The 15,322-nt window shown below is 44.9% G+C and overlaps 1 protein-coding gene across 1 annotated transcript in view; it reads right to left on the bottom strand.

Annotated features, from left to right (window-relative positions):
- The window catches only part of GAREM1 (GRB2 associated regulator of MAPK1 subtype 1), a 99,663-nt gene extending 86,859 nt beyond the window's left edge, over positions 1-12,804 (bottom strand). The window contains exon 1 of the mRNA XM_075270516.1: positions 12,356-12,804. Coding sequence (XP_075126617.1) covers positions 12,356-12,467 — 112 coding nt within the window. The 5' untranslated portion in view covers positions 12,468-12,804. The remainder of the gene's footprint in view (positions 1-12,355) is intronic.
- Between the last annotated feature and the right edge of the window lie 2,518 nt (positions 12,805-15,322).

Genomic DNA, 15,322 nt, shown 5'->3' with positions numbered 1-15,322 from the left:
CTGAAGAGGATACGATATACAATAGATAACAAAATAAAACCTCCAGCGCCAAAAGTGGTTGATATTAAAACTTCACCTTTACTTCATCCAATTAAAAATGTATACAAAATGGATCCACTCCGTAATACAAAGGCATAGCTTACGCGTTTCAGGGCTGCATAGTATGCCCCTTACTCATAGCCTGCTATCAAACAACTGAACACATCTTAAATAGCTAGTTAACTCCTCCCATGTGTGGGTTCGATTTTAACCCTCCACGCACAATGCAACAATACCATACAACTGGTAACGCCGCCACCGCCAAAGTTCAAACATCATTATATCGCATCTAATACATGCGCATTTATAGAAACCCACAGTTCCCAGCCAAGTAGATTCCTGCTTGTCATGAGAGACATACAAACTCGGCGATAAGTGGTCTGCTAATGACATGCCCCTACTTGGGACAAATCTAACACCCACCTGCAAGATATTTTTGACAACAGGATCAGTTTCTAAAATTGGTAGGTTCCTTTTTATGACTTGAACTACCTGATTATATTGAGGGCTGTATGGTGTTGAAAAATACAAAAGGGATTTTTTATTTTTCATCGAGGAAGATTTATCCTCTAAAAGAGACCCACGATCCTTAATGGAAACAATCTGTTCAGCCCTTTTAAGGGTCCATGTGGGATATTGGCGATCTCTTAACCTTCTTAATGTTACCTGTGATTGTTCTTTAAAAACCGCATCATCTGAACAGGCTCGTTTGGTACGAGTCAACTCCCCTACCGGCACAGATTTAATAGTGTGGGGTGGATGGCAGCTGGAAGCCAATAGCGTGGTGTTACCTGAGGTAGGCTTGCGATATAATGATGTTTGAACTTTGGCGGTGGCGGCGTTACCAGTTGTATGGTATTGTTTGCATTGTGCGTGGAGGGTTAAAATCGAACCCACACATGGGAGGAGTTAACTAGCTATTTAAGATGTGTTCAGTTGTTTGATAGCAGGCTATGAGTAAGGGGCATACTATGCAGCCCCGAAACGCGTAAGCTATGCCTTTTTATTACGGAGTGGATCCATTTTGTATACATTTTTAATTGGATGAAGTAAAGGTGAAGTTTTAATATCAACCACTTTTGGCGCTGGAGGTTTTATTTTGTTACCTATTCATAACGGTAGTGTGAATGTAACCTAACACTGCATTAATCTACTTATACCCAGGGCTCTGGAGTTGGGACTGATTTCTCCAAGACATTTTGATCAAGATTTCAAGCTCAAGATCCAATAAAAGTTCAGTAAGAGACGGGCTATAATGCAGGACATCACCTATAAGCTATACAGTGTGCACGTCACAGTAAAATCTGCAGTCCAATACTATACGTATAACCGATTATATGCTATGTATCCATCTTCTGAGGTCTTGGCCTGTACATGCTGACTTTAAGACAACGAAACAATAGACTGCAACTCACTGGTTACAATGGTCAAGGTCACGTTCCCATCCTCCATGTATATAACCACAACCATGCAATTTTCAATGTTTGGTACTCGGATTACTCCCTGCAATGCGCCCTTTCACCCAATTACTAGATGCTGAGATCTGCCATGAATTAGACAGTAGGGGCGAGACCTATGAAATAAATCAGCAGAGCGAAAGATATTAACTCTTTAAAGACCTGATTAAATATTAAACTTTCCTTTTGGGAAATTGATTAAAATACTTATTGAGCAACAAGCCAGGAGCACAGAAAGGAGAGCTTACAGAAATCACTTCACTACCTGATGGTCTAAGGCCTTGGGCTATGTTCACATTGGTGTCATGGCCATTTATAATAGAAGACATGACACGATGCCAAATCAGTCATATGATCAATCCAAATGGTGAACGACTTTCCCCATAGACATATAATGGGGACCACTGGGATATTGTGCAGTTTTCCTTTGTTTTCCGAGCAGGAACCTAAATTACCACTGTTCTTGCAGGAAAAGGTGATGGGAAATATACCAGAGGCTCATCACATCAATGTGAACACAGCCAAAGATGAAGATATCTTCCCATCTTGCCAAATTATAGGGGATATATAGAGAATATAGGGAATACATTAGAGATGGTCCATTTTCCAGAGCCGTCCATACACTGTATAGGGGATAGATGAAACTAGCAGCTATTCACGGCCATTTGGCACCTCGGACATGTCAATTTAGCCTTATTCTTCCTGTATTTTTCTTAATAAATATTAAGATTAAGCAAGACCCAGTTGTCTTGTAACATCCAAATTTCAATGTATTCATAAGGATGAATTCACACAATGAAGCTGGGCCCTGTTAAAATTGCATCAAAACTGTATCAGAAAAAAACGCATGCAGTTTCTTCATTTTATAGCTGAAGTATATTTATTTCATTTACAATTTTCATCTATGAAAACTGAAAAGAACTGCATGCATTTTTTTCCTGACATAGTCTTGACTAGGCCCAACTACACACTATGTGAATGCACCCCAATGTCGCCAAAACGTAGACTATAGGGAAAAGATGCTCTAGGATTGCTATCTCCTAATAAATACAGGCGTCTGCTAAAATAGACATGTCAGGAAAGATGACAGGTTCTCTTCTGCTCCCTGTGACCGCACTGTAACAAGTAAATTAGAAATGGAAGACAAGCACTTCTAGCGTCACCCGATCAATGGCCAGCATTTAATACCGAGGCATTATATTAATGTTAATTATATGAAGCCCTGCTACGGGTGATCATATGACACATCTATTAGATGAGATTAGGACCCTACATTGATTCCTTAAAAGGGATCATAACAGAGCACAGGAAACCAACATGTAATATTGCAGATTTCCTGGCATGGTTTTTTCCCATATGTAGAAAAATCAATGTATGTCAGTAGGCAGTTCCACACAGTCACAGTAAGTAGTGTCCTCCAGGCTGTGCAAGGGATGCATTGTAAACTAGGTATTCTGTATAAGATTATTCATCATGCCAGGTCTTTATGTAATAAAATATCATTCATTGACAAATTGGTCCACACACTACAAGCTTTGCAATGGAAATGTACAGTAACAAACCAGGGCAACATTCAGAAAATGCCGTCCAGCCTGATTTACGTGACATGTAGTGTGTCTAGTGAAAGCGTTCCCTTTGTTATCACAACATTGGCCACATATCCTTACCTATATCCTTAACCCCCCCATCCCCTAGCATAACGACTTTTTTTATTTCTCCATCCCTAAGGGTATGTTCACACTACCGTTACTATCTTTAGGAAAACAGCAACAGACATTAACGGTAGTACAGTAATGGACACCCCCTGCCTCCGTTCTCATTGACTATAATGCAAAGACATGATGGACACATTCTTCTGTCACATTTGCTTACTTTTGTAACAGAAGTAAAAGTGCTGCTTGCGCGACTTCTATCAGAATAGAGCATCGTGCTTTTTTACATTGGGGTGAATGCAGATGGGCCCCAACAGGGTGGGCTCCCTGCATCTGCATCTGTCATTTAATGTTGCTCTTATCCTGTGAGAGATGAGAACAACGGACTTAAATAATGGTAGTGTGGGCCCACTAACTTTGACAATGACCACAACACAACATGGCACAGAACTAAAGGGTTCCTATAGGCAAACCTTCTACCATGTGTGGAGCAGTGTACAAGAGGACTCAAACCAAGAAATAGCGGACCAGCCTCCTCACAGCATTCGGGCAAAGACAAACAGCGCTCGCCCATGGTAATGGATGAAAAACTTCTTTATTATGAACAGATACACAATGCGTTTCTGGCTAGGAAGCCCTTTCTCAAGTGTATAAATTTCCTTCCACAGTGGGCCTGAAGCATGTGGAAGGAAAAATGATGCAAAATGATGGATACTTTAAGGGAAATCCTACAGACCCTGGCAGGGTAAAGCTATATTCACATGACAGTAAATAATGAGCCTGTAATATTCGGCAGCATTAAATTCAATTCAAGTGAATGGGGGCTATTCATGTGGCCATTATCGTGATAGTCCGTCATTTCCTATTATGGTCTGTGTGGAGACAATATACCTTTATGGCGAACGTATGGAGAAGCCGTCAAAAATGGGCGTCCCTCAGGTGCAAGATGGTTGTACAAAATGAATGTAGCCTGTATGGGGTCTGTTACACACCATTGGTGTCGATCAGGCTGCACACTTGACACTGCCGGACATTATTCCTATAGATTTGGACATATGGCTGTGCAGGTAAGAAATCATGGAAAGACTTTTTTCTTTTGTATAGGCAAAAATAAAATAATCTGTAACACATGGAATTTACTGTGACAAACCGCTGGAAGAAATCTGCCATATGTAACGTAAATAAAGCACGGCCTCACATCTGCGATAATCTTTTGTACACAGATTAATGTTTGTACATATATTGTATTTTTCTGCAGATTTCACACCAAAAATCCACAACAAATCATGTCCAAAAAGGTCATTTACATATGCCAATATCTGAGATATAACACTACAACACAATACTACTCGCTCATCTCTAGTTACTACTAGAGATGAGCGAACAGTGTTCTATCGAACACATGTTCGATCGGATATCAGGGTGTTCGCCATGTTCGAATCGAATCGAACACCGCGTGGTAAAGTGCGCCAAAATTCGATTCCCCTCCCACCTTCCCTGGCGCCTTTTTTGCACCAATAACAGCGCAGGGGAGGTGGGACAGGAACTACGACACCGGGGGCATTGAAAAAAATTGGAAAAAGTCATTGGCTGCCGAAATCAGGTGACCTCCATTTTAGACGAATAGTGGATTTCAAATCCGGGTCATATGAGAATGTGAACTTTGTGACTATGAGACAGGGATAGCTGTACAGGCAGGGATAGCTAGGGATAACCTTTATTTAGGGGGGAATGTTATTAAAAATAACTTTTTGGGGCTCTATCGGGTGTGTAATTGTGATTTTTGTGAGATAAACTTTTTCCCATAGGGATGCATTGGCCAGCGCTGATTGGCCGAATTCCGTACTCTGGCCAATCAGTGCTGGACAATGCATTCTATTGGCTTGATGAAGCAGAGTGTGCACAAGGGTTCAAGCGCACCCTCGGCTCTGATGTAGCAGAGCCGAGGCTGCACAAGGGTTCAAGCGCACCCTCGGCTCTGATGTAGGAGAGCCGAGGGTGCACTTGAACCCTTGTGCACCCTCAGCTCTGCTACATCAGAGCCGAGGGTGCGCTTGAACCCTTGTGCACACTCTGCTTCATCAAGCTAATAGAATGCATTGGCCAGCGCTGATTGGCCAATGTATTCTATTAGCCTGATGAAGTAGAGCTGAATGTGTGTGCTAAGCACACACATTCAGCTCTACTTCATCGGGCTAATAGAATGCATTGGCCAGCGCTGATTGGCCAGAGTACGGAACTCGACCAATCAGCGCTGGCTCTGCTGGAGGAGGCGGAGTCTAAGATCGCTCCACACCAGTCTCCATTCAGGTCCGACCTTAGACTCCGCCTCCTCCGGCAGAGCCAGCGCTGATTGGCCGAAGGCTGGCCAATGCATTCCTATGCGAATGCAGAGACTTAGCAGTGCTGAGTCAGTTTTGCTCAACTACACATCTGATGCACACTCGGCACTGCTACATCAGATGTAGCAATCTGATGTAGCAGAGCCGAGGGTGCACTAGAACCCCTGTGCAAACTCAGTTCACGCTAATAGAATGCATTGGCCAGCGCTGATTGGCCAATGCATTCTATTAGCCCGATGAAGTAGAGCTGAATGTGTGTGCTAAGCACACACATTCAGCACTGCTTCATCACGCCAATACAATGCATTAGCCAGTGCTGATTGGCCAGAGTACGGAATTCGGCCAATCAGCGCTGGCTCTGCTGGAGGAGGCGGAGTCTAAGATCGCTCCACACCAGTCTCCATTCAGGTCCGACCTTAGACTCCGCCTCCTCCAGCAGAGCCAGCGCTGATTGGCCGAATTCCGTACTCTGGCCAATCAGCACTGGCTAATGCATTGTATTGGCGTGATGAAGCAGTGCTGAATGTGTGTGCTTAGCACACACATTCAGCTCTACTTCATCGGGCTAATAGAATGCATTGGCCAGCGCTGATTGGCCGAATTCCGTACTCTGGCCAATCAGCACTGGCTAATGCATTGTATTGGCGTGATGAAGCAGTGCTGAATGTGTGTGCTTAGCACACACATTCAGCTCTACTTCATCGGGCTAATAGAATGCATTGGCCAGCGCTGATTGGCCGAATTCCGTACTCTGGCCAATCAGCACTGGCTAATGCATTGTATTGGCGTGATGAAGCAGTGCTGAATGTGTGTGCTTAGCACACACATTCAGCTCTACTTCATCGGGCTAATAGAATGCATTGGCCAATCAGCGCTGGCCAATGCATTCTATTAGCGTGAACTGAGTTTGCACAGGGGTTCTAGTGCACCCTCGGCTCTGCTACATCAGATTGCTACATCTGATGTAGCAGTGCCGAGTGTGCATCAGATGTGTAGTTGAGCAAAACTGACTCAGCACTGCTAAGTCTCTGCATTCGCATAGGAATGCATTGGCCAGCCTTCGGCCAATCAGCGCTGGCTCTGCCGGAGGAGGCGGAGTCTAAGGTCGGACCTGAATGGAGACTGGTGTGGAGCGATCTTAGACTTCGCCTCCTCCAGCAGAGCCAGCGCTGATTGGTCGAGTTCCGTACTCTGGCCAATCAGCACTGGCCAATGCATTTCTATGGGGAAAAGTTAGCTTGCAAAGATCGCAAACTGACAGGGATTTCCATGAAATAAAGTGACTTTTATGCCCCCAGACATGCTTCCCCTGCTGTCCCAGTGTCATTCCAGGGTGTTGGTATCATTTCCTGGGGTGTCATAGTGGACTTGGTGACCCTCCAGACACGAATTTGGGTTTCCCCCTTAACGAGTTTATGTTCCCCATAGACTATAATGGGGTTCGAAACCCATTCGAACACTCGAACAGTGAGCGGCTGTTCGAATCGAATTTCGAACCTCGAACATTTTAGTGTTCGCTCATCTCTAGTTACTACCCTTACAAATGTGCAGCCACCAAAACAGTATGAGTTCCTAAAGAGTCCTGTGCCCATGAAGAAACTGCAGAAAGTAAATGTGCACCAGCATATATGGTAAGTCTCTAGGTTAACCCTTCAGTGACATCTTAGATGTGCTCCTGTTTAACCACTTCCATACCAGATCCTTTACCCCCCCCCCCCTTCCAGACCAGGCACATTTTCAGGTTTTAACCATGTTCCAGTTTAACTGCAAATTGTTTTTCTATTACTTTGCCAACCTCCATGTATTTGGTCTCCTTTTGCTCAGAACATAATGGGCTTTCACGTTTTATAACAAAATAAGCAATAAATTTAACTTTAAAAAAAAAAACTGAGGGAAAAGGGTAAAAAAAAAAATAAAAAATGCTTTTTCCTATGTTTATAACCTAAAAAAAAATGTAATAAATATATATATTCTAAAATACATTTTCTTATTTCTGCTGTTTGTATTAATACCACATTTGAGTATTTTCTCCATTATTTGGGCCTACAGCAGGGCCTGCAATGAATGGTGTGCAAACTGGAGGCTAAATTTTCCATAGCTGGTTTGCGGACACCATGCTATTGAACATGCTAACTGAAATTTCCCCACTGTGGGACTATTAAAGAATTATCTTATCTTATCTATCATTACAGGTTTTGTGAACTGACAAAATGACCATGTGGAACAAATTATCCCCCACCGCTTCTATTTGTATTTATAATTCTTATTTGGCAAAATGTTGAAAAAATCTAACAGACACGACTTGTGCTAAAAGTTCTATTTATGTGAAATATATAAACAATAAACATCACAAAACAAGTAAGGGGGCGTTCACACTACCGTCAGTGTCCAACATGTAGTGTCCGCTCCTAGTGTCCGCTCAAAATCTGTCACGGACACTAGGAGCGGACACTAGCTGTGTCCGCTCCACCTGTCATTTATTTCAATGGGCATCGGGTGCGTTCTTTTGCACTCCGTGCCTGTCCTTTCCTGTCCGCAGGTGAAGATGTCCAACTTCTCAAGCGGACAGAGGAACCCTGCATGCAGGGTTTTTCTGTCCGCTTGAGAAGTCGGACATCTTCACTTGCGGACAGGAAAGGACGGGCACGGAGTGCAAAAGAACGCACCCGATGCCCATTGAAATAAATGACAGGTGTCACGGACAGCTAGTGTCCGCTCCTAGTGTCTGTGACAGATTTTGAGCGGACACTACATGTCGGACACCGACGGTAGTGTGAACGCCCCCTAATAAAACAATTTATAAAACAAGTTATAAAACGCGCATTTTTTGGTACGTTTTTTAAACGTGTAAAAAATGTCATTGAAGTCAATGGGAGTGTGCACGGGCTAGAACAGTAGCAGATGGATAAAGTAGACTGATGATGATTTCTTCCTGGAACTTTAGGAAGGGAGCCTGGTTTCCAGATTGCTTGTAAACAATGAAGGCATTGTATATTGCCAGTTGTAGAAGGTAGAAGAACACTTTTTTTTATACCAGTATCTTGATTTGCGCAAGATCAGATATGGCCTAAGCATCTGGTCATTTAAATCAACTGTGCCCATAAATTTATTGTAGTCCACCACACACACTGGTTTTTCTGCCTGCACATTTTTTTTGTCTGACTGCTATGGGACTGTAGCATCAGCATGTATGGTGCTGAGAAGGAAGACATCTCCTTTGTCCCTGTATTTTATTGACAGCATTTCTGAGCTACGCAGGCATGAGAACTCTCCCCGTTTCATGCCTCCAGTCTCTCTGGAAAGCCCTTACGATTGGATCGTACAGTTCCACAAGTAACTGTGCCCTCCATGCTTAAGAAGTGGTATACTTGTATAATAATTGTCCAAGTATAAGTGATAGCCCTGATGAAGTAATGGGTTTATGAGATCCCACACAATCTTCCCATTAACACCCATGTAGTATGGGCAACCAGGGGGACTAAGAAGGCAGTCCTTTCCCTCATAAATCCTGAAGGCATAGGTATAGCCAGTGCCACTTTCACAAAGTTTGTAGAGCTTAAAGGGGCTCTATCATTTGGAAAAGTCATTTTTAACTAACCACATCTTTGCATAGGTTTAAGAAATGCTATTCCACACCTACCTTTAGTATGTAGATTGCCACAGTGGTTTCTGAATAAGTCCATTGTATTCATATGCTAATGAGCTTCCAGCCAGCACAGGAAGTTCCCAGCAGCACTCGTCCCTGCTATTATCTCCTATGTGTGTGTGCACACAGGAAGCTGAGTCATCAGCAGCAGCAGCCTGTACTGTATACACCCATAGGAAAGAATAGCACAGGGGGTGCACGATGCACCGTGCACCAGTATAATTAGCATATGAATAAAAATGGACTTATTCAAAAACCACTGAGACAATTTACATACTAAAGGTAGGTGTGGAATAGACTTTCTAAAACCTATTCAAGGATGTGATTAGTTAAAAATGACTTTTTCCAATGATAGAGCCCCTTTAACTCCATACCTTGCCCTCTTACTTGGTATATAGTGTTTGAATACAAGGCGGCCTGTGAAATGAATCAGGGATTCATCAATTGCTATGTTTTTCTTAGGAGTGTATACCTCTGCAAAAAATTTTGTTGAAATGATTAATGAGAGGCCTTAGGGCCCCTTCACACGGAGTTTACGCTCCGTGTATTCTGTACATTTTACACGTGTAAAAATACATGTGTAAATTGTACAGAATACACAGCGCGAAGACAGAATACACGGAGTGTAAACTCCGTGTGAAGGGGCCCTTAGTTTGTATAGACTGTCTCTACACCTCCCAACTTGTGGGGGACAAAGGGCATTATCATTGAAATGTAAGAATCTCAATAAAGCTTCCTAGCGACTGCGGGCCATCACAGCAGAATACTGGCATGTGGTGAATGGGGTTGGTAGACCAGTACGCCTTTAGTTCTGATTTCCTTGTAAGTCCCATACTAAAGGTCAGGGCTAGAAACGGTTTCATTTCTGGCGCAGTTGTTGGTTTCCAGTATTTGGGTCTGGCATAGCAGGAGGACGGATTGTTTGCCAGATACTGTTCTGCATATACGTTTGTTTGGAGCACTACATGCTCCAGCAGTTTCTCAGTTATAAAAAGTTTGAAAAGTCAATGGGGCCAAAATTCTCTGTTGGCACATTTACACCAGCTTGGGCCGTAAAGGAAGGGATAGCAGGTGTGTATGTTGCAGAACTTGACCACACTGGGTAAATGATTTCTGATGGAGCACTTTGCATAGCAGCCTGGGATGTTTGGTCCTGCTGTCTGTGCAGCCTCTCACTAGTGATCTCAGTAGCTTCGCTGACTTGGCTGGTAGAGGTCCCTGGCATCTGTATACTCGTGCTAGCTGTATACTGCTCGCTGCTGTCTTTGCTGCCTTCTCTGTAATTTTTTTGTCCCTTTCTGCAGAAGTGTCATCATCTGACCTTACAGTTAAGGTATCACTGCCTTCAACAGGTACATATTCAGAGCCTGACCGTTTCACACTATCTCCTCATCAGAGGAACAAAGCATAGCGTATGCCTCCTCAGCACTATATATAATTTCTGTGACATGATGCTGACAACCTGACAAATAAATATAATATCCTATAAATTAATAATAACCACTACAATGTCTATAAGATCACTAACTTTATAGAAGACAACCAATAAACTCTCTACAAATCTATAACTATAGTAGACTGCCTGAGTCAAACAAGCATTTTAGGGTGCAGATACATGCAGCGGCTCTGGCCAGTAACAAGTTGTAGACAATAATCAATACATTTCTTCCCTATACTGTGTGTCCAGAGCCACTGCATGACTGCACCCTAAAAGTACAACAATAACCTATATGTATATAGCACAAAAAAATCTGCTTTTGTATGACAAATGTATATTAGGGTGCAGATACTCTGATCATAGCTGTCTTCTGACCACGGAGCACTGCTGGGGGTGGAGGCAGAAGTGCTGATCTCCCTTTCTGATAGGCTAAAGGAGAGGGAGATCAGCGTTCAGCCAATGAAGTTTGTCACTGTGTAACAAGCTTCCTTGTGATCACTGTGACTGGCTGGGACAGCGATCACACGCCCACACAGGCTGGTCTCTGGGATAAGCTCTGAGGTCTCTGTGTATTGACAGTGGAGACTTCGGAGCTGTGTGCAAGGGGGATGGAGGGAAGGAGGGGGGAGGTGCAGTGGAGCATATTCTGCTCATGCACCATACAATGTGATCGCAATGTGATCTATAGCAGCCTGTCACAGAAAGTGTATGCCCAGAAACCACGCAGGCCGGTCCCCGGGCTAAGCTATGAGGTCTCCACTGTCAATAGAAAGCGGGACCTCAGAGCTAAGTACAGGGGGGGTGGAGGCACAGCAGAGCAATCTGTTCATGTGCCGATTGTCATTGTTATCGCTGTGTATGGATCACATACCTGAAGAACACACAGAGTGGTCTCTGGGTGAAGCTCTGAGGTCTCCATGGTCTATTGACCGCGGGACTTCAGAGCTCAGTACGGTGGAGGGGGGCGCAGTGGAGCAAGTTCTGCTGGACATACCGGCATGTCCTGTCAGAACTAGGCAACCACCTTCCGGATGTTTATAGTCTACGGACGGTCCAGAAGTGGTTAAAGGTGGTTACGGCTCTTTACGGTCACAATATCTTGCACAGGTACTTATGCTTAGGGCATCAGCATATGCTGGAAGCATGTAGAAGTCATGACATCGCAATCAAACCGATGCAGCTCAACATAAAAAATACAGAATTGTATCAGTAGTGAACTAGCTGTGGACTAGTAATCTGACAGACTGGCTAGTAGAACTAAGTGTCCAGCAATGGCAAGTGCTGCACTTACTGGGCACCCGCAGGGGTCACAAGTATACACTGATCATCAGTATCCTGGAGTATATACACAGCCAGGAGACAGAGGGGGCAGCACAACACATGGCAAAGCAGTATGATGGAGCCAACAGAGCTGCCACTCATGTCCCCTCACGTCATTCTGACGCCCCCGGCACTGCAGCCCAATCACGTCTGAACCCTGGCAATATTTCTCACAACAACATGGCAGCTGCCATGGAAAATCTGAGCCGCAGTGTTAGTGACCATGGCACAGCTCTGAGCACAGGCTGGCACCGCTGGTACTATTACATAGAGTGTGCCCAGGTGTCATACAATGTATGGGCGTCCTGCAGCGCCCCCTGCCGTGACCTATAGATAGTGCTATAAATAGCCAGGACATGCAGTGTGCTCACAGTCCGGGGGCTCACATGTATATGGCTGGGTGCCCCGTATGGATGTGCACTATATATGGATGTATATGTGTAGCAGGCGGCTGTACTCACCACTCTCCAGCCTGACAAGCTGAGGCAGCCGGTAAGAGCTGACCAGCAAGTCCAAGGGGAATGAGGCCGAGCTCCACTTCACATCCTTCAGCGAGGGGGCTGCCAGTTCCATCTTCTTCCCCCGGCCCCGTACAGAGGGAGACAGCAGGGCTGGGGGCTCCAGGGGGCTGCCCAGGACTCTGCAGTGCCGGGATCTACTGCACTGCCTTCAGCTGCTCGGGTTCATGTTGATCGGAGTTGCAGAGTCTCCTCTCCTGCTCGGTGCCTGCTCCTTTCCCGGCCACTTCTTTGGCCCCAGTTGCTGCTCTGGTTGTCGCTCCCCTCCAGCGGGCACTAGAATACACCATACCCGGCGCTGACTAATCAACAGGGTGTGCGGGAGACGCCTCCTCCCCTGCCCAAATCCCACTGCAAGGGGAACACTTCCTGACATCCACAGGCTCCTGCTATGGAGCTGGAGTGAAGAGAAAGTGGAAGCCCACAATTGCCCCCTAGTGGCCGCAAGCACAACTGCAACGCCATTCATGGGGATACCTCAATGACTGCACTGACTACACAAGGAATATTTTATACTCATCTGTATACCGCATATATGTAACATACTGTACACATGTAATAGATACTGTATATATGTATTTATAAATAGTATTGATATATACACAGGGTGTCCCACTCCGGAGTACAACTTTAAAAATGTGAATTACTTGCAAACACGTGAACGTAAAGACGAGCTGTAAGAACTGAACATACCTGTATTTAGTGGAAAACAAGTCCACATTACAAAAAGTGCAACATCTGCGCACAAAGAAACGCGACGCTCCATATTCGAGAATGTCCTCTACAACATGTCACTGTTGTTGGCAGCAATTTCAGATGTGACGCGGTATGGCTTGATTTTCCCTTTCTTGGCGGTTCTTTGACAGGTCGACTTTGAGTACCCGGTTTCTTGAGCTAACCGACGTAATGATTTTGTGGGGGAAGGTTTCAAACGATCCATAATGTCTTGCACAGTCTAATCTGACATCCGAAGTCGTCCTCCAGGTCTCCTGTCGCCTCTCTGCATTACTTCAACTACTGTTAGTTTGAGAGTCACTTTGGACTTGACAGACTCCCTTTAATGTATAATCACAGTAAGCTCCTGGAGGTGCCATCTTTCCAGTCTATACCTTCACACTGTGTCTTGTAGTGTCCATTTCAGGTATATATTGGGAGGATTTCCTAAAACATACCTCTGATGGATACCATTGTACACTTATACCATGTTATTTGTCCACCATTGGTCCCATTGCTAGACTCTTGGCATATGTGTTGGAGAATTGTAGATGGAATATTGCAATAAATTGTGCTATTCCATATACAAAAGTTATACAACATACACCAACCTGATAGTGACCAACAGGATATTCTTTTTTTTCTGTCTCAGTTGAAAAGTGGCCTATGGGAACATCAAATGAATGGCAAGCCGTCCCCTATCCAGTTTCCTTGGGGTTTACAACAGAAACCTCTGTGCGGACAGTGGCGGTAGTGTGAACCCAGCCTTAATGCTGTAGATTAGTTTCTGGCTGTAATACTGCTTACAATATAGAACTACACAGTACACCAGATCTTGAACCAATTTTTTTTTTTTTCATGTGGAGCAGTCCCATATACAGCAGGTGAAGTAGTCCTACTTCTTAAACAGTGGTATGTATGGCTGCAATAAATGGAGTCTATCACTAGAATGCAGCATAACACCGCAGTCCCACAGAAAGATTGGTTAGGGTTTCCTATGTCAAATGTTGTTTTCCCTATGTGAATTGGGGCCTCTAATACAGAGATATCAGAGTTTTTATCAATATGAAGATAAGCAATAGGGGCATTACTATTGCTCCAGAGAGGTAAGCGGCAACACCCTCATTGCTCCAAAAAGCTCAGTTGCACATTGGCCAAAAAAAGTGATATCTCTGCAATGGAGGACCCAATTCATAAGGGGAAAAGACCTTTTGATTTAAGTGACCCTAACCTATCTTCCCCCAGGGCTGTGATGAAAGGCTGTGTTCTGTTGACAGACTCCCTGTAAGTGTAGCAGATTGTTGCTACAGTATGGGGATTACTAAATCATTCATCCCCCTTCAGGTTGTCCCTATATTTATGGGGTACTGCGTTGCTGGCAACTTCATTTCTTTTATGTACATTGACACTACAAATGATCTTCTGCACTTGCACTTACAGGGGGTAATTTATGATGGTTTGCCATACCTCCCAACAGTCCCAATCTTTCGCGGGACTGTCCCGGATTTATAGTCCTATCTCGCCATCCTGAACGGCTTACAGATTGTCATGCTTATGCCCCTGAGTGTTTTCTCTATAAAACTCACTGCTGCGTCTCCTCCCCCCACCTCTCACTCAGCCAGGAGAAGAGACTGAACATGTGACCTATGAGCCCCCCTCCCCCTCCTCCACAGTCCCGTGCAGAGAACAGCAAAGCTGAACTACCTGCAGTGTCTCCCTGTGTAAGGGCTCGTTCACACGTGAGCCCAAGGGAAGTTTTTGACAGCGGATTTCGCGTCAAAAACCTCCCCTTACAATGGTGGTCTATGCAGACCACCAGGCTTCTTTTTTCCGCTAGCGGCGGGCTGCTGCTAGCGGAGAAAAGAAGCGACCTGCCCTATCTTCAGGCGGAAGCCGCGCGGGTTGAGCCGTGCGGCTTCCACCCCCGGCAGCACCCTCCTATGTCGGCTCATTCATTTGAGCCGACAGAGGAGGGGAAAGCCGCGACCGCGATGGTCGCGGCAGGCGGGTTTTGATCAGAGAGAGACGCGGCTCCCCGCGGCTCTCTCGGTGTCAAAACCCGCGCGGGCAGTTCACATGTGAACTAGCCCTAAGTAGTAACACATGTCTGTGTCATGCAGGGTGGAGAGTGCATGTGTCTGTGTGTGTCTCAGTAACCTAGGGGCAGAGATGGAAGGGGAACATGAAACTGGGGTC

Source organism: Leptodactylus fuscus, chromosome 4 (assembly GCF_031893055.1).
Source record: "Leptodactylus fuscus isolate aLepFus1 chromosome 4, aLepFus1.hap2, whole genome shotgun sequence".
Classification (NCBI taxonomy): domain Eukaryota; kingdom Metazoa; phylum Chordata; class Amphibia; order Anura; family Leptodactylidae; genus Leptodactylus; species Leptodactylus fuscus.
The sequence above is the reverse complement of the archived record's forward strand: the minus strand, read 5'-3'. Positions and strand labels throughout refer to the sequence as shown.